The 20963-nt window shown below is 35.7% G+C and overlaps 2 protein-coding genes across 2 annotated transcripts in view; one reads left to right on the top strand and one right to left on the bottom strand.

Moving 5' to 3' along the window:
- LOC149784679 (uncharacterized) overlaps nt 1-14841 on the top strand; it is a 43274-nt gene extending 28433 nt beyond the window's left edge. The window contains exon 2 of the mRNA XM_089933029.1: nt 12057-14841. Coding sequence (XP_089789155.1) covers nt 12057-13177 — 1121 coding nt within the window. The 3' untranslated portion in view covers nt 13178-14841. The remainder of the gene's footprint in view (nt 1-12056) is intronic.
- LOC149784680 (uncharacterized) lies at nt 38-2992 on the bottom strand. Its single transcript, XM_089932715.1, has one exon. It carries the CDS (start codon nt 2866-2868, stop codon nt 1798-1800), a length of 1071 nt encoding a protein of 356 aa, XP_089788841.1. The 5' UTR covers nt 2869-2992; the 3' UTR covers nt 38-1797.
- Nucleotides 14842-20963: the final 6122 nt, after the last annotated feature.

Below are 20963 nucleotides of genomic sequence, written 5' to 3'. Positions count from 1 at the left end.
AAAGCATTAAGGAAATTAAACAAATGCTAAAAACATAGTCATTTCATTCTCTGATTTATAATTTCTAGAATCTGATTGGTGTCCTCTCACACTGTTATATTATTGACATTTCAATGTGAACATGTACTCATGATGTAAACAAGCACACAGACTGCTTGCTGGCTTCTGGAATAATCTGTTTCAGTAGAACTGTTTTGTCTGTATCAAATATTTGCAATGTCAAATTATAATATTTCTAAAACAAACTGAACAAAAACTCTTACACAGATGTCATCATAGAGATATAAATCCAACATTTACAGAATTATTGATATTTTCAAAGGTGGTGAGCCACATCACATCTGTTATTTAAAAAAAAAATAAACTCATCAAAACAAAATGTGCGACAACGCTGCAAAAGAAACTCACACTTGATTCTAAATGCCATCAAGTTTATCATCAATCAGCAAATCTGTAAAGCTGCAGGAACTTAAAAATTATGAAAATGGGCACCAACATAATAGAATAGGCCAAACAAAGGATGCAAAGTATGACGAATGCAGTGTTCACACTTTTAAATGACACTAGAACACAAATTGGCAGTGGACTGAATATGATCGTGATACAGGAAAATTTTACTCAGAATAGTAAAGAAAAGAAACTGAGTTATTAAAAACTAACAACATTTTTCGTTCATATAACTATGTTTTTGTACTGAATTTGATGTTCCTCACAACAGCTCAGCAACGTTGACCTGTTTAACGCATTTTGAACCTGGCTTCATCTGAGGTGACAGGTCCTGCACCTGCCACCCATTCAATACCTATGTCCAAGCCCTGTCAATTTATATACCTTTCATAAAATGCCAAAATGCCAAGGTAATTTTTTTTAAAGTATATGTTACAAAAATTAAAAGAATGTGCACATAAAAAGTGACAAGTAATACATACAAAACCACAAATAACTGCTTCACTTGCAAGTTGGGAGTAAAGTACTCATTTGATTTGTCATTAGAACATATTCCTGTGCTTCATAAATATTGTTCTTTCCATTCCCACACTGTGATACACCATACAAATATGAATTATGTAATATATTATGATCCTCCAATGTTTTATTAATGTACAACTTTCTCTAATCCAGTGGTTTCCATCCCTGGGGTCGCGACCTAAATGAGGCTGTGAGAATGTTCTGGAGGGTCACAGAGGGTTGATAGTGGGGGGGGGGGGGGGAAGAGTGGCAAAACTTAATAGGATAGTGAGGCTCATAAACAATGCTTTTTAAGACCAAGACCTAAAAAGACTGGGAACAAATGAGACAAGGTTTCACTTATTTAATATCTGTATTGTTTGTCACTCTATTCTACATCCTAATGTGTATTCTTAAATCAAAGGTCTTGATAACAAACTCTTTGGTTTTCTTGCACAATTAACATTCCAAACATTTTTCCCCGTTGAAATATGTCAAGTGTATTGACAAGTTAATGCTATGGCAAAAGAATTTCCCACATATTTTCAAATGTAAAATATTTGCCATCACTCTATACATGCTTGTACTTTTACAAATAGATTTGCACAAAACAAATTTCTACAATTATCTCATTTCTATGGTTTTTCACCAAAGTGAATATTCCTGTGATTTCTCAACATCATAGTAAACTATTTTCCACAAACTTTATATTGGTATTATAAGTAAACACAATGTATCGCAGTCTTAAAATAGGCAAAATATAGCTAGACAATTTTCAACACATTATACATATGTTTTGTCACAGGTATGTATTATCATGTTTCTTGCTTTGCTTAGTATTCACAGCTATTAATTTACATTTTCATATTTGTGGGGTTTTTCGTCTATGTGGACTGTCGAGTGTTGGGACAATTCAGAGCTCTGTGTAAAAAATTGGCCACATATGTCACATTTAAAGAGTTTGTTAAGAGTGTGAATTTTCAAATGTATAGTCAAACTCGAATTCCGGCTAAACTCTTTCCCACATGTTTCACACTTGAATTGTTTGTCGCCAGTATGGCCTCTCTTATGCTTCGACAAATTACTGTTCCGGCTAAAAACTTTCCCACATGTTTCACAGGTGTATGGTTTATCACCAGTGTGTGTCCTCCTGTGTGCATATAAATTTGACTTCTGACTGAAAAATTTCCCACATATTTCGCATTTAAACGGTTTATTTCCAGTGTGTATCCTCATGTGTGTTGATAAATCGCAGCTATGAATGAATGATTTCCCACATGTTCCACATTTGTATGGTTTACCGTCAGTGTGTAACCTTGCATGTTTCGACAACGTAGAACCCTGTCTAAAGGTTTTCCCACATATTTCACATCTGTATGGTTTATCACCAGTGTGTATATTCAAGTGTTCCAACAAGTTCTTGTTCAGACAAAACAGCTTTCCACATTCTTCACATTTGTATGTCATGTCTCCAGTGTGTATCCTAACATGCAGTGACAAACTAAAGTTACGAGAAAAGACTTTCCCGCATATTTCACATTTAAAGGGCTTGCTTCCAGTGTGTGACATCATGTGGGTATCCACGTAAGATTTACTGCTGAACAATTTCCCACATGTTTCACACTTGTATGGTTTGTCACCAGTGTGTATTCTCATGTGTTTTGTCAAGTGACTCCTCCGGCTAAACAATTTCCCACATGTTTCACATTTGTATGGTTTATCACCAGTATGTATCCTAAAATGCATTGCCAAACTCGAGTTATGCCGAAACACTTTGCCACATATTTCACATTTGTACGGTTTGTCTCCAGTGTGTATCCTCAAGTGCACAGACAAAAGCTGTCTCCGGTTAAACAATGTATCACATACTTCACACTTGAAGAGTTTGGCGCCAGTGCGAATGCATTTTGTTACTTCCATTGCAATAAATAGGCCGACTATGAACGATGAATTATACAATTTACATTTGTATGGTCTATAATAGTGAGTCGGCGGAAAGAACTGATTTTGTTACTGCATGGGAACATCGTCTGTGCCTAATGGCATCAATATATTCCTACGCCGCAGTATTTTTTTCTTCATAGCAATCACCCAAGCACTCTGCGCCATAATCGCTAAGAACGCAGTAATATATATATATATATATATATATATATATATATATATATATATATATATATATATATATATAAAACTGGTGAAGATTTCCGCTCAAGCAATCTCAGAAATTATCTGACGAGGGTGAATCGTGTCCAGTGGAAGCCCATCAATTTTTTAAAATAATATATATTGGAATTAGGGGGCAAAATTAAGTTAAGTGTTGTGGGGAGGGGGGAGGGGCAGAATTTATTCTTCCTTCTCCAACTGATGAAGGATTCATCATACCAATTTCCGTTTTATTGGTGAATATTTTATTATTTCATTCATTGGTGTTTTTACTATTTTCTCATCATTTCAAATGTCAACATTCCTCTCGTACAGAGGAAACTGCTGAACAAAATCGTATTCCCTCAGTACCATTTAAATGTAGCTCGTCTAATTTGTACACAACGTCGTCTGCAAAAACTCCGATTTTACAATATCGCTTTCCATAAATTAGAAAGATAGACACGGACAGAAATGGACTTTTATTTTGAGATTCTGACTTTCTCAGATAATTTTTAATGACGGAGTTCATGGGTATCGGCTGTGCGATATAGAAATGTGTTAATTTATGCTTTAGATCTATTTTATTAGTTGATTGCCTTAACTGATACATGTCTACAGACGTACCGTACTACGTAGCAGAGCCATGGATAAGGTTTGGAATATCTTTACTTTTTCTGGTCTCATTTTGGGGAAAAATACGGCCAAAGTCTAGTCTTAAGAGTTTGAAACAACCCATACACTTCAGAGAAAGGTGGAAAAGTATTCCATACATTATTTATCATATAAAGCAATTATTATTATTATTATTATTATTATTATTATTATTATTAAACTCCATTTATTCACAAACTGTATTCTTTCTTGTTTTCTCTCTGAATAGATCTCGGTAAAGGTGCCTTGTTTGCCGTCTCCCTTGTTTGTTTCTAATTTCTTGGTTCAGGTGGGGTTTTATTATTACGAGAACGTCTTGCACATTAAAACTATATTTGTGGCCCCTGATTAATTTAAATGCCTGTTAATCACCCGTATCTGCCGGCATCTAAATGTATGAGTGTGGAACCTAAACCAATATCGTAGGTCAGTGGTTCTTTCTGGGGTTTTCTCGGGTTCTTCCCCCACCATTAATATTGGCCGCCATGTATAGCCTATCGTGTGCTGAAAACTGGCGTTAAACCCCTACAACAACAAGACCAACAACAACAAAGGTATCAGACTTTCATTTAATATAATTGAAAGTTTGTACAACAATATTAAAAAGGAGTTTGTTGTTGATACCACGTGACTATTGGATTTCCGATGTCTTTGTTTGAGATTTGTGAAGTCATGTGACTATTAACACAAATGGCGAGTACCGGCTCAGGTTTCACCTATGCTTAGTTTTCGTCTGTTAGCTGATTAAAGACAAAACGATTATAAACCTTGCCATTGTTGAGAAAATAAATAATTTTCAATCGATTTCATGCAAGTATAAGTCTATATAACCTAGTTTAAATTTGCTACGCCCGCTGGTAAGCAATCTTACGGTGGCGACAGATTCCAAATTTTTGCTATGTAATTGCTCTGAACCCACACTCCATCCAAAATGTCCAAATGTGAAAAATGTGGTTGAAATATTCGGCGGAAACCCATATTAGAAAAATTTCGAATTTCTGAGCTGAACTTTTGGTGCGAAAATATTACACAGTTACATGTAGCTTGAAGTATTGGTTTCAGATCTTAAATAGAACGCAGGAGAAATGGAAAATTGTCGTCTCTTTTTTATATAATAAGAAACGATAGGAGCCCATGTATCAATACATGTTTGGAGACTGGTTTATTGAACTACAAGAAGACAAGTTGATTTTACAGAAACTTCATTCCTTGTTTATTCAACATTATATAATTTTGAAGGTCTTTTGTCAAAATTAAATGTCTTCAGATGATGGAATTTTTAACCAAATAGTCTTAAGGAGTTTAGGTTGTTTGAAAAATCTTGTTTGAGATTTTATTGGCACATATAGTCTGAGGGTTAAACTTATTTTGTAACAAGATAAGATTCTAAAACTTTGCATTTATTGTTGTTCTTTTTCATACTGTGACAAGAAATGTTTACGTTGTATAGCCTGCACACATCTTGCTCTAGAATTCTTTGGAATTAAATGTTTGAAAAGAAACAAAATAGTTTATGCTCATTATGTTGTTTCCATGTAGCAACATATCTAATTGTTACAGATGGCTATTATTGAAACCAAAGCCACAGAATTACCTCTTTGTTATTTTATCAAAAATGGGGCTTTTAATAGAAAATGGAAAGCACACCTGCTGGTGAATAATTGTCAGTGTCCTATGCAATTATTGTTCCAAATTCGTATAGACTGGAACATTCTTAGTTTGGACTTTGAAAATCATTTGAAAATCCTTTAGAGAACAATAAGACCTCTCACAAATCTTGAGTTATTTCTTTTGGCCAAATATAAAAATGTGATGTTTGTAAATACTTTAGACTGTCACACTTGCCATTGGTAGGAAAATCCGATCGGAAGAAACATAAGACTCATCTCAAACTATTCCTAAAACTGTCGAATCATTTAGCAGAATAACGGTAGACTGTCTCTGTCCCTTACTTAATACCAACTCATAAATGAAATTATGGTATGATAGAACTACGAAAGAGTTAGTTTTTCAGTCTGGTGATAGAGTTCTGTCTCTCTCATTCTTCAATAGTTTCTTCAGATCATGCATTATGATTCTTACAACGTTTGCAAGAAACTGGCTGAGTTAAATTATAATGCTAATGCGTTTGTGACGTAAATATATTAAAGGAGTACCGGTTGATTTAGATAGCCAGGTTAATCATGCAATATATTTAGCTGTACCTGACCCCTACAGTGCGGATTTAAGCGCTTTAATGCAATTATAATGTAGTGACTTTGGTATTCTGAAATAAATAATAATCTGGATCAAAAACTTTCACATCTGCAGAACAAGGACAAAAAAAATGTTAAAACAGATATTACTTGTTTCATGCAGTGAATAGTATGACCTAACGAGATTCGAATCCATTGCCAATAATCGCTGACTGCATTTCTAAATTTGGACATGGACAATATGTCACCAAATCTGAAATTCTGAAAGGATACTGGCAAATTCCATTTACAGAAGGATCAAAAGAAATTCCGGCATTCGTAAATCCAGATGGTCATAATCTTAGTAAAGTCATGTTATTTATGATGAAAGATATTTCTGATGATTGCGTCGAAGATATCATCATCTACAACGACACCTGAGATCACTTGAGAACGATTCGGAAATTTTTGATAGACCCAGTGATGCAAATTTGACAACTGATATATCGGCGAGTGAATTTTGCCGTGCTTGTGTTACATTTCTAGGAGATATCTTGGGTCATGGTCAAGTTAAATCTTTAACGTTAAGGCCAAGACCATCTCTAAATCCCCTGTACCAATCAGTTCTTTCAGCTCCAATCTTCAGTCGATATGTCGATCATTTAAAATGTGTTAATGTTGTGTCTAGTATTTCATTTAAGCTGGAGTTTATTTATTCAAATTATTTATTCAGTGCAAATACAAATAAACATGGGTTTATAGTGAAATTTAAACAAGGATATGTTCTTGGATAGTATTATTGTGATTCAACTAAAGACTGTTGCCATAAAATTGCTATTAAGGCCATCACAGGCGCATCACCACCTCCATCATTGGATTTATTGTGGAATACCACTAAAGTTTATTCTGAACTTTAACCATTAGGACTTGTGTTAGAAATTCTACTATTATTTGGATTTAATTCGCAATTCAGTAAATCACCTTTACATTTTCACTTTGAATGCTAGGAAAATAAATTTCTTGAATTTTACAAATCTTGTTGGCTTTTGCTCTTTATTTTTACTTCGTTAAAGACCATACAGTCATAACAGTATATATTTGATAATGCTATCTGTGCTGGTGGAAAATGAAAAAAGGGATAGCTCACCGGAAACACCCTCATGAAAGATTGCTAATTTCGATATGAACATATTTAAATATTTTAACAATATCTTTGCATTGATGATTTCTTTGTCTTCTCTTATGATTGTAATTTTTCCACCAACTTTAATTGGTTTTTCCGATTTGGGGGATTTTTAAATTTTTTCGAGTTAGTCTTCTTTGTTAGACGATGAAGCCGATTCATCGGACTGTTTAAGATATTTATCTATTGATGCTATAAATAAGTCAGCAAATATTCTTTGATCCATGGATTTGATCGCTTGCTTGTAAACGTTCTTTACCATTTGCAATATTTAAAAAAATACCGTTCCACTTCTCTGGATTGGGATTGCATAATTAAGAGGGATTCATTTTCTAACTAAAACGGATACTGTTTTAAATGAAAGAACAAAGGCAATTGTGAGATCAGGATTGATGCAAATTTACCGACTTCTGACGGAATGTAAAATTCAAATTCAATAAGTTCTTTTGTTTGTAATGGCAGGGCCGTAAAGAGCGATCACGGGCCCTGGGGTAAGAAATAATTTCAGAAACTCTTAACAACAATTTTTGGAATTTATGGAGACCAAATGATGTGGTAGTGGCACGTAGAAAGATAGTTCGTGACACACTTCAGCAACAATTATTTATGTTACATCAAGAAAAAATTTCATATCTACCCGTACCATTATATTATCGACCAGCAGATACGCGACGACAAAATATTGAAGTTGATATAACAGGATCGTCAGAGAAACAAAAACTTGGGCTAAATTGAGTTCCTGTCAGTGTTGGTGAGAGCGCGTTAACAAAGGACAAAACTCCGTGGACTCTAGGATAAGCAATGACAATTCATTCATCACAAGGATTAACCATCTCTGATACACATGTTTGGACCGTCGGCGATCATATCGAATAGTCAAGGTTAGTTTATCTCGCAGTGTCTAGAGTCAAAAGAATATCTCAGTTGTGGAGGGTTATGATAGGCTTTACAAGGAAAAGAGTCCAATTCGGGAAACTAAAGATGATATAGTAACAAACAAATTAGTTAGAAACAGTGTGACAAAAAAAATAGATAAACGCGACTTTTATCTCTATGCTGAATATATCATGTTATTTAAACTAAGACTGAATAATAATTCTGCGAGCTGTAACATAGTAATGTTGAGGCAACATTCAAATAATAATCCGAGACAGTTTATCGTAGATAGAATTAATAGTAGTCTTGGTCATACAGGCGAAAACGTGATGCTGACCTTTCTTGAATATAATTGACGTCGAGGTGATAGTTTACAAAAGTGAATGCGGTGGTAATTTTATGTCATCAGGGATTACTTGCAATTGATCATGTACAAAATCCACGTTGAGGAGCAGTATAATCTAATCCGTAGGTCTTACCACGCTGGAAATGGTATATGTGGTAATACTCCAAATAGGATCAGTCGCTCTTGTTTCAACACATTCAAGTTCACCAGGTGCATATAAATATCTGACTGTCACAATACTTAGTACTGGTTGTTTTGAAAGTCATGTCGCTGTATTGGTATATTTGTGATGTAATTGCGTTAATGGGTTTCATGGAAATCGCACGTATAATTTCATTATTTATCGCAGCTATCTTACGTGGTTATCTTGCAACCCATTCGCGAGATCGCATATCGTTCTGAATTATTTCCTTCACATATCGATATCCAAACAATCGCTCAGCAAGTGTTCGATTAAATCGTTCAACAATGGCCTGATCACGATGAATTGCGGTATTTCCTCGTCTAATTTTGACATTGTTGTTTCATCAGAGATGATACTGCACCAAGCAATTCCTTGCCACGAGCAACCTGTAGTAACTGTGGCCATCGTATGGGTCATCCTTTATAAATTCGTTCAAAAGCAGATACAACTTCAGCTGCTGTTGTAGATGATAGTGGTTCTGCTTCTTGATATCTACCTGCAACGTCAACGACAGTTAACGCGTATTTGTATGTACGTGAATGACGTCTACCAATTTTAATAGAATCGTGTGGTAAAAATAAAATATCTGTTTTATGAACTTCATTAGGAGTGCTGACATCAAAATGTGCTCACTTGATTTGTTTAGGTGGTAGTAAATCAATTTCCCATAATGCCTGTCGTGCTAACCAATTTGCAGCAACAGAACGTGTAACATTTACTGCATCAGCAAGTTTGCTAATCGCTGTTATACCCCTCCAATATCCTCTTGGGCTATAATAAAACGACTCCAATATTTTAATAATCGGTTGATTAATTACCGGCTTCTAATATTAGATTACTTTTCATCGCGGATCTTATCAACCAATTAGCTAACGATTCTCTGAAAGATTTTTTTTATATATAAAAGAATGGAATTTAACGAGTGAATCAACTTCACATCTGCAATATGTAGTTGTCGCGAATCCATGTTTTTATAAGCTACATCATGAACGTGACGTGCTTGAACAATCGCGTTTACATGATACTCTCCAGGTCTTTGTTGACCTCGTTCGTCAAGTCGGATATCAAGTCTAGTTACAGGACCACAATAATTATATCTTGGAAGATGTTTTTCTTCTTGGTATTTAGCCCATGGAAGTCCTGGTAATTTTCCTAATGAAGCAGAGATATAACCACATGTCTTCATTCGAGACGAAATAAATTCATATTTATTTGTACCACATTTCACACACTTGCCTGTAAGTGCACGCTTTTTATGTTTTCTTATTATTGTTGTTAATCCACTTGTGGGGTGGTTGCTCTACATCGAACACAGTATAGATCCATATTATTTATTATATTTGTACAACATGGATATCACTGATATCTCTGCGACACGAAAGCAAGAACCAGTAAAACATCATCCAGCGTTACCAAATTCTATCAGAGTCATTATCATAGGTCCATCTGGGTCTGGTAAGACGCAATTATTACTTAATCCGATAATGAGATGGCTCAAATGGGATAAATTATATCTAATGGCACCATTTGTAGATGATCAGGGATGCTACTGTGCTAAAAGATTTTAATGAAAATGCACAGTTGTTGGACGAAGATTAATTTTATCACCGATATTGATGAAGCTCCATATGTAGATGACCTCGATGGATTTATTAATAATCTCGTAGTATACGATGACGTATTGATGGACAAACAATCAAATCCAGCTCGGATATTTTCTCGAGGCAGACACAAAAACATCGATGTTATATGTGTTACTCAGCGATATACACAAATACATAAAGTGATCAGATATATCTGTAATATTTTAGTTGTGTTTAATGGAGTCGATACACACATTCTGCGGGGGGGGGGGGGGCGGGTGGTCTAAAGCGCTCTCCGTTACGGATCACAGCCATTTCACCTCTGTCTGCGTGGGTTCGAGTCCAGGATTCATCAAATGTGGGTATGTGAGAAAGCTTGCCAGTAGCTTCTCGTGGGTCGGTGGTTCTTTCCGGGGTTTTCTCGGGTTCTTCCCCCACCATTAATACTGGCCGCCATGCATAGCCTATCGTGTGCTGAAATATGCCGTTAAACCCCTCAACAACAACAACAACAACATACTCTGCGGAATATTCATCAGACTTGATGTTCAGGGGATAATGACATGATTAAGTTCAAAAACTTCTTTTTAAAAGCACAATGTACCCCACACGGATTTATCACGAGTATTCTCAATCACGATATCGTATAGGTTTTGATAAAATATTTGGTTGAGGGACTGATATAATAATGATTCAATTACTCACACAATACGGCAGCAGAGAAGGTGCAACCACAAACGAGTGTCACGTTGGGTAACCAAAATTACAAATTTTGAAAAACACAAACGACATAAAGTAACCAAATATACTAACCCAATTAGAGAAACTCTCGGGTTTTAGTTAGAGGCTTCGGTTTGATGTTTTGACCTTTTACTTTCAGTTTTCGTAGAAAGCTTTATTTTTCAAAAATGGACCTTCCAGCAAGTGGTATGTTCGCTGTCTCTGCTGCTTCAACATCTATCCTCAGTACGAGGATGAAAACTTCCGGTTAACTTTCTATATTTATTGTGTGTGAGATTTAAAAGTTTTTGTTTTTACCCACCAACCCCAACCCCCATAACCAAATGTATTCCATATAGCACGACCTCTTCACAAGTGACTAAACTTAAATCACATCTTCTAACTGGCTTTACCTGGTGTGGCCGTTGTTTAACCCTATTCCACCAAAAGATCGTAATGTGTCACCTTAATTTGTTTGACTGCATTTCATCACACCTTTGACCGCTCCTGTGGCTTAGTGTTTAGAGGGTCCGCCTCTGATGCGGGAGGTCGCGGGTTCGAACACTGGGTAAGTCACACAAAAGACTTATAAAATGGTATTAACAGCTGCCTCGCTTGGCGCTCAGCATTAAGAGGTTGGTGTTAGCACAATAAACTGCCACACAGCAGTGCGATATGAATACATAATTGTTAAGCCTACGTTACACTTTTTGAAGTACTCTGACGGCATTTCTCTCCCACATAGCTATCACATAGATTATACATAATAAATCCACTGCCTTCAATGTGAACTATACTTATGACTTTAATTTATATCAGGACCCATGATATAAAAACAAAACAAAACTGCATGTATGTGATTTTCGTATATAGCTACTTAAATTTTCACTGGAACTTTTATTGCATTAAAAATAGTACTTACTTTCACCGAGCCAATCATTGCTGAATTAACTTGTAGCTCGGTTAGTGAAAATTTGCGTTTCTAAACGAAGTTGGAGATAAATATTACGCAATATACATGATTTACCTGGCAGCCAATTATCTGTTAATTACCATAATTGTTATGTTTGTTTTAAATAAACGCGGTATCACGGGGGATAATACGTTGCATGACAGGTAAAGACGAGAAAGCGTTACCTCAGTTTTCACTGAGTGAATTTCATTAAGAGGGTTCATCGGCCAATATTTACCAATATACGTTGTAGACATTCCAGTAAGAGAAATATGTTGTGACCGTTCGTTTATTCACACTGTGAAAAACCATATTTATGTGAATTATTGAATACTTCATTCACTGAATTCAAAACGATGGAAATAGTAAAGCCCTTTAAATGTGAAACATGTGGAAAATTGTTCAAGCGGAGGCAGCATTTAGACGTGCACTTTAGGATACACACTGGCGACAAACCATACAAATGTGAATTATGTGGGAGCTTGTTTGGCCATAACAACAGTTTGTCAATGCACATGAGGATACACACTGGTGATAAACCATATAAATGTGAAATTTGTGGGAAAATGTTTAGCCGCAGCAGTCACTTGTCAAGACACATAAGGATACACAGTGGTGACAAACCATACAAGTGTGAAACATGTGGAAAATTGTTTAGCAGTAAATATTACGTGGCCAAGCATATGTTGTTACACACTGGTAACAAGCCTTTCAAATGTGAAATATGCGGGAAATTGTTTTCTCAGAAATCTAATTTGTCTGTGCATATGAGGATACACACTGGCGACAAAACATACAATTGCGAAACATGTGGGAAAATATTTAGTCTGAACGCGAACTTGTTAGAACATATAAAGATACACACTGGTGAGAAAGCATACAAATGTGAAGTATGTGGGAAAACGTTTAGACAGAGTTCTAAGTTGTCGAAACATGCACGGCTACACACTGAGGGAAAACCATACAAATGTGGAACATGTGGGAAATTATTTAGCTTTGGCTGTCATTTGTCCACACACATGATGATACACTCTGGCATTAAACCCTTTAAATGTGAAACATGTGGGAAAATGTTTATCCAGAGAGGTCACTTGTCAAACCATAGAGTTATACACACTGGTGACAAACCATACAAGTGTGAAACATGTGGTAAATCTTTTAGCCAAAGCAGTCACTTGATAAAGCACATGAATATACACACTGGTTACAAACCATACAAGTGTGATACGTGTGGGAAAGTGTTTAGCCAAAGCAGTCACTTGATAAAGCACATGAATATACACACTGGTTACAAACCATACAAGTGTGATACATGTGGGAAAGTGTTCAACCAGAGCAGTCACTTGTCAAAACATATCAGGATGCACACTCATGACAAACCATTCAAGCAAGAAACGTGGGACACTGCATAGTAGAAACACTGATTTGTCTGTACATTGGATGGCACACATTCATAATAAACCCTTCAGAAGTCAAATATATATCAAATTATTTAGACGGAGCTCTACCTAGTCCATACACTCAATAGTCATGTGACAATCCACACAATGCAAATATATGTACTGTTGTAAATGAAGTGATATGAATTTTAACGATTTTTAGAATCATCATAATAGGTACAGGCGAAAAAACATTTATATGTTAAATACATAAAAAAATTGTTCATCCAGACAGTAGATATGATAAGACATTGTGAGACAGTGTTCCAATTATACCAATATGAAGTTTGTGGAGAATATTTTGTATACTAACTTATGAAATTTTGTCCAAATTTGTGTGTGTTATTTGTCAAGTTAAGAAAGAGAAGGAAATGTGTGTGTATTACTTGTCAAGTTAAAAAAGATATACACATTTGTGTGTGTTACTTGTCAAGTTAAGAAATAGAAACAAATTTGAGTGTGTTACTTGCCAAATTAATAAAGAGAAACAAATTTGGGTATGTTACTTGTAAAATTAAAAAAGAGAAACAAATGTGCCCATAACACTCTTTTATGTCTTATTTTCAATTGTTCTAATTATTCAATTTATATCCTAATATTTTTTTAATGTTTGATCTGGAGTACATTTTGAAAATTAGACTTATAAACACCTAAGGTAACCTTCAACTATTTACAGCAAGCCATTATGTCTTGTTGATTGACTTGTACCCCTTTTCATGTGAAATTATTAAACCATTTATAAAAAGTTACTTCTGATGAAAGTTTTAATATTGAAAGTCTGTGACTATTTTAATAGATTAACTATATATGCTTCATAGATTATGATGTCCTTGAGGTCAAGTGTTTATGTTATACACAGAATTATCATTGATTATCATATGATGAGAATTTATTTGTATGGTCATATATTATATCATCTGATTGTGTGACATTGTTAAATTCATCGCTTGATGTTTTATAGTTCAGTTAAATGAGCTGTCATTATACATGTCAAATTGATAGTCCTTTAGCAGTATATTTCATAATATTGTATGATACATTTTTCACTGTCTTAAAAGAATGTTGTTTACTTCTAAGGACATATAATCCTTGTATTTACAAAATATTCAGTTTATGTTTTTAAAAAAAGTCCTTGGATATCTTTATATGTCAGTGTAACACTACAAATACAAACTTTCTGTTATTGTTTTTTATCATAAAACTAAATTGTATGTTTTATGTCATTATAGTTATTATGTTTTATGTCATTGTAATTGTAATGTTTTATGTCGTTGTCATTGGAACTGTTTTATGTCATTGTAATTGTTATGTTTTATGTCGTTGTAATTGCTTTGTTTTATGTCATTGTAATTGTTATGTTGTCTGTCATTGTAATTGCTATGTTTTATGTCATTGTAATTGTTATGTTGTCTGTCATTGTAATTGCTATGTTTTATGTCATTGTAATTGTTATGTATCATCATTTATATATCGAACATCTACATCAGTCATTAAAAGGTTTTTTAATTATCACAGTGGTTAAATAGATTTTTCTAATAATAGTCAAATTTAAACATCTTACATCTGGTGTTTATTGGCACCATATATTATATTGTTTTCCTTGCTTTTTTCATTAAACTAACATATTTAATATCTTTAGTAAATTAGTTTTTATTTGTTACTCTCTTTGCAAATCATATCCTTTTGAAGTACAATGTATGGTATTTCAATTTGTATGTGTGAATGTTTAAATGTGTTCTCTGTGGTCATGATTTGCATTAACACGTATATTCAGGTTCGCATTTATTCCTAGAAATCTAAGATTCAGTCATTAAATATGTCATAACCTCCAATCAGTTCTAAGTCTGCCTCAGTTAGGTTGTAGTAACATCATGAGCTAGTCCTGTTGCATTAAAATAACGTGTTGCATGTAAGCTAACATTATTCACACACACACACACACACACACACACACACACACACATTAGCGTATGTTTCACATACAGGTAATCCTCTTTACCAGTTTACCTCTGTCTGTGTGGGTTCCAGTCCAAGGTTCGGCTAGCGTGGGTATGTGGGAAAGCCTGCCAGTAGCTTCATTTTGTAAGAGTTGTACTTTTTGTCAGGTTTCTAAAAAGGTTGAATTTCTTGTGAATGTGTGAGATCATGTATTTCATATGTAGGTCATGTTGTGTATTTTGTAAAAGTATTTTAAAAAATGTGATGCACATTATTGAAAATGTATTAGCCGTGACTGGATAGTTCGTCATAGACATCTCTGTGCAGAGTTATTTGTCTTAAATGCACAGGAGCACGTGTTTCTGTCCTTGTCATGCTGATAATCTAACATTGCTCTCTATGTCAGCACGCGGAGCCCATGCTGAAGGTTTGAAGTTTATGGATAAACCATTGTGTCGTGATATACAGGCAACCACTGGCAGCATTTACAAAACGTATTAGTTTGATGTAGTAAGACAGTGGACACTGAGGATGTTATTGCGAAATATTGAAGTTTCTGCTTGTATATTGCAGTCATAGTTCTGTCTGACTTATCAGCATACGTCATCAATAGTGTAGGACATGTATGTTAGAACTGTATCATCGATATGTCTCCAATTGTCTGCCTCTGTCTGTCTGTCTGTCTCTCTCTCTCTCTCTCTCGCAAAGCAATACTACTTTTTTTTGGTCACCATCACATGTTGTATTTCTTCAGTATTAGTTGTTAATATTTTATCTAAATTTTCTATCCATGCTCTGTTAATTTTCAGATTATCCCCAATGCCTTATTTGTCCATCAAGATATTTTTGTACAAGCTGCTAGTCTTATGTATTTGTCTATCAACACGTGTTTGTACAAACTGCTGGATATACGTACTTGTCCATCACCACGTCTTTGCACAAACTGATAGGAACAGTAGACATTGTTTTTAAAGGTTCAGTTGCTTTAAAAGATTCAGTGTTTCGTCTAAGTCTTCAAACATTGCTGTGTGTTTTAATATCTTTTAAATCATCATCCACCAACATCATACATATTTGCATTAAAAGCTTCAGTATTTCGTCTAAATCATCAAACATTGCTGTATGTTTTGATATCTTTTAAATCATCATCCACCAACATCATACATATTTGACCATCTTTGTATCAAACCTCTAGTAGACAGATCAGTTGGTGTTGCATATTCACAAAAAGATATACTTATAGTTCATATTTACTTTAGTATTTACTGATGTATCCAGTTCCTTTTCATTTTATCTGAGTATTTAAATCTAAATTCGAGTACTTTGTTACGACTACATGGTCATAAGCTAAATAGCAGAAAGAAACAAAACCAGAAATGTTTTGTAAAACTTAACAACTAAAGTAATTTTCAAAGGTACTAATGATAGTGTGAGGGGAACTTTGCAATATTATGAGGTGAATCCAAAATAATCCTGATGAAGTTCTATGAAAGCCCAATAGAATGAAAATGTCCATATAAATTTAAAAACCGTCAAGACGTATATAACATATATTTATAGATCCTACGCAATTTCGGCATTCATTAATATCTTAACAGGACAGACTCTATGCGCGTATGCCACTAACTAAAGAGAATATGTACAATATACAGCCAAGATTAAAAATTACAAAAGTTAAACAAAATCGTGCACCAGGAGTTACAAAAATATAGATATGCATCACCTAATGATAAGGTCCAGGGATAAAGATATTTCCAGTCATTTATTACAAAAACATTACTAGTTAAACATCATGATAATTTGGGAGATATTCCAAATACATGCTAGTATGTAATTGACATTACAATTGAAATATACTACTTTACAGTTATCATCTATGACGCAATAGTAAATTTGTTTAAAGTGCATCTTTGTAATTGATCATAGTATCATATACAATCACAGTGAAATATATATTGTATAGGTAGGCATTCTAAAAGAATAGAGAAGGAGCAATTATAATAATATTTTGCACAGCCTAATTGATAAATGAATATATGTTTTCAAGCTTCAACAACCGATATATATATATATATATATATATATATATATATATATATATATATATATATATATATCTGTTCTGTAGATGCAATTTAAGTTCTCCATCCTTACATGAAGAGTTTGATTAGGATGCATCACACCATGTTGTTTGTTAAATTTTTTATCTTCTTATTTATGAAGAACTATATGTTTTCAATATACGGTCATGCTATTTATTTCATAAATTTTTAATAATTTATTGTATCACATCCACTAACTTCCCAAAGTGATTTGGAGCCAGTATGCACATTGGCGCCCATCACAAATGCAATGTAAAATCAACATTACTGCTGCTTGACTGCTTAAATCCAGTATTGCCTTCATTAACTGATGTTATTAATACCTCGCTCTCAGGGGCCCCGAGTGGCCGAGTGGTCTAAAGCGCTCTCCGTTACGGATCACTGCCATCTCACCTCTGTCTGCGTGGGTTCGAGTCTCAGATTCGGCCAATGTGGGTATGTGAGAAAGCCTGCCAGTAGCTTCTCGTGAGTCGGTGGTTCTTTCCGGGTTTTTTCCCGGGTTCTTCCTCCACCATTAATGGTGGCCGCCATGTATAGCCTATTGTGTGCTGAAAAATGGCGTTAAGCCCTACAACAACAACAACCTCGCTCTCATCCGGTGAATTCCCATCATTTTTCAAAACTGCCATTGTAAAGCCTCTGCCGAGGAAACCAACACTCGACTATAACCATTTAAAGAACTACCGCCCAGTTTCTAATCTCCCATACATGTCAAAAATCTTAGACAAATGTTGTTCTATCCCAGCTTGTACTTGCCACAGTACTGAAACGATTCTTCGAAAAGTAGTTAATGACATTCTCTCTGTTTTTAATAGCGGAAAGATTACAGTCCTCACACTCCTTGATTTGTCTGCAGCATTTGACACAATATAAGCAGCAGGGAAGTTCTACAGACCAGACTGTCAGACCAAAATAAAGCCTCCTACGAGAACTTTCTCCGTAGAAGCCTCAGATTTCAAAAATAAGCCTTCCCACGAAAATTAATTTGCATAAATTCGATGATTCTGGACAAGTAAAAAAAGGGGGGGGGGAATTTATTCTGGTGTTTTTTTTGCACAAAGGATTTGGCTGCAAGTCTCATGAATAAATTTGATCAAGACCGATTCGATATCTACTACGCGGATCATGAAGATTAATCGTGATGAAACCATGCGGTGTTGCCTGGGCGCGGCTGAACAAATTTTTAAATTTATTTATATCCATGTCACCGTTGCACCAGGTCTGATGGATATTTCTCAGCGTGTGCGTGTCTACGCCGTTGAATACCGATAAAATATTGCAATTGTCCCTGATCACCTTTGGAATTTGCGTATATCGCTGCGTCACGTAAATAACATCTGTGTTCTTGTGTCGGCCACGCGAGAATATCCTAGCCGGATTAGTTTGCTTATCCAGCATAACATCATCGAATACAACAAGATTATTAACATCGCCATCTAAATTTTCCACTGATGGAGCTTCATTGATGTCTGTGATGAATTCGATTGTGCCTTCGTCGGTATTGTCGCTAAATTCCTTTAGCACTTGATAACAACGCTGATCATCAACGGACGGTGCAACCAAATACAACTTATCCCATTTTAGCCATCGCATTATCAAATTTAGCAACAACTGCGTCTTTCCAGAACCGGACGGGCCAATAATTATCATCCTTATCGAATTCGGTAATACCGCGTTGTGTTTCACCTGCTCGCGTCGCTTCGTGGCGGAAAAATCAATTACATTCATGTTACTAGAATAACATGGATCTATATTGTGTTAAGTGTCGCACGCGCACAGCTACGATAAATCCAATCGAAATCGTCACACGCAATAACAGGAACGCAATTGCAGGAGAATGCGAAGTTTGCAAGACACGCAAGTTCAGATTTGTAAAAAAAAAATAGAAGAACCGGAGGAGACATTACCACCTCCATGAAAAATCTACCTGGGTTGCCCTGGGCGAAATATCCGGGAGAGAAGCATCTGCCAGGATACAATTACTGCGGACCTGGTACGAGGCTCGATATAAGACTCAACGATAATAATCAACCAAATCCCGGCGAGGATCCAGTAAACGCCATCGATAACGCGTGTTACTATCACGATCTTGCGTATCGTAGCGGGGATTTACAACAAAGGCATCTCGCTGATATTAGGCTAATTCATGCAATAGACGCGATTCCTGACAAAAGTTTCAAAGAAAAATTGGCAACTTGGTTGATAAAAGGCGCGATGAAAGGTAAATTAGTATTCGGCGCTGGTAAATAATAATGGAGCAAATATATTATTCTCCGCGAGGATTCTGGCGAGGAAAATCAGCAATAGCCAAACTCGCCAAGGCAGCAAAAGTAAAACAGTCCGTTGCTGAATCGTGGCTATCGAAACAGGCGGTCTGGCAAATATATCTCCCTCCACCTAAGAAAATACCGTACGCGAGTTTCACCGTCAGTGTCCCTAATGAAGTCCATCAGGCTGATTTAATGTTTCTTCCTTACGATACCGTCGACGGAGTCACATATAAATATGTCTTGACAGTCGTTGATATCGCCAGCAGGTATAAAGAAGCGGAACCGTTATCGAATAAAACAGCAACGGAGATCGCTAAGGCGTTTAGCGAAATTTATTCACGATCTCCATTAACATGGCCGAAGCTTCTCCAGGTTGATCCAGGTCGAGAATTTCTTGGCGCGGTTACTTCACTGATGAAAAAGAATAATGTTAAAATCCGTCGCGGTATTGTAGGTGTTCATCACAATCAGGCTATCGTCGAAAGATTCAATAAAACTCTTGCAGAACGATTATTCGGATATCAGTACGCGCGCGAATTTATTCAGAATAATCGATCTCACGATTGGGTATCAAGATTGCCTCATGTGATTAACGCGCTAAATAACGAAGTAACTCGAACGATAGCGATGAAACCCGCAATTGCAATTACAAAATCGAATATACCACTAAAGCGAGATTCCACAATTCCGCATGTGCTAGGTAGCGTCACGGTCAGGTATTTATATAAAGAAGGCGAGGCCGAAGGAGGAAGAAAAAGAGCAACCGATCCAAACTGGAGCGTTACAACACACAAAATATCAGCCGTAACAAGATCATCGGGAAGACCAGCAATTTATTTCCTAGATTCGCTAGCGCCACAACGCGGATTTACCAAGGAGGAATTACAAATAATACCGAAAGATACTCAACTACCGCCAGCGTCATTAATGTGATTTACTCGAATTCTACCTAACTGAGATAATTTTCTTACTCTTGACACGGCTAAATACACTAAATTTGACCAGGAAATTCTATCATCGACGATCCAAACTTTACCATCCACGGTTAATCCCTGCGATGAATGTATCGTTGTTGCATATCCTAGTTTCCACGGTGATTTTTCTGCATTTATCGCGTCATTAACAAGATTAATATCAACAAGAATAATATCGTTCAAGACCAAGATCTTTTCCTCTCCGCAGGGTAAAGTAACACTGATATTTTGTTTCCTGGTATCAGCGGGTCTGTAACACAACGGTACCTGTAATGTTGGAAATTTCTCGCAATGAAGCTTGAATAACATTTCCTGAATAACATCGCGAACAATTTTTCTGCTAGCAACAATCAGATGATCGGGACGCCACAAATTAAGAAAAATATCCATCGGAGTCTCGTCGATTATTCTTCTCATCACATCGCATTGAAACTTATTCGGTTGTAATCGAATTATTTTCTTAAATTCAGTCAGT

The sequence above is a fragment of the Sinohyriopsis cumingii genome, chromosome 14, assembly GCF_028554795.1.
Source record: "Sinohyriopsis cumingii isolate HCF-2022 chromosome 14, ASM2855479v2, whole genome shotgun sequence".
In the NCBI taxonomy this organism is placed as follows: Eukaryota; Metazoa; Mollusca; class Bivalvia; order Unionida; family Unionidae; genus Sinohyriopsis; species Sinohyriopsis cumingii.
The sequence above is the reverse complement of the archived record's forward strand: the minus strand, read 5'-3'. Positions and strand labels throughout refer to the sequence as shown.

Coding starts and splice junctions, on each gene's coding strand:
- LOC149784680 (XM_089932715.1), bottom strand. CDS start 2,868: ATGGAAGTAACAAAATGCATTCGCACTGGCGCCAAACTCTTCAAGTGT.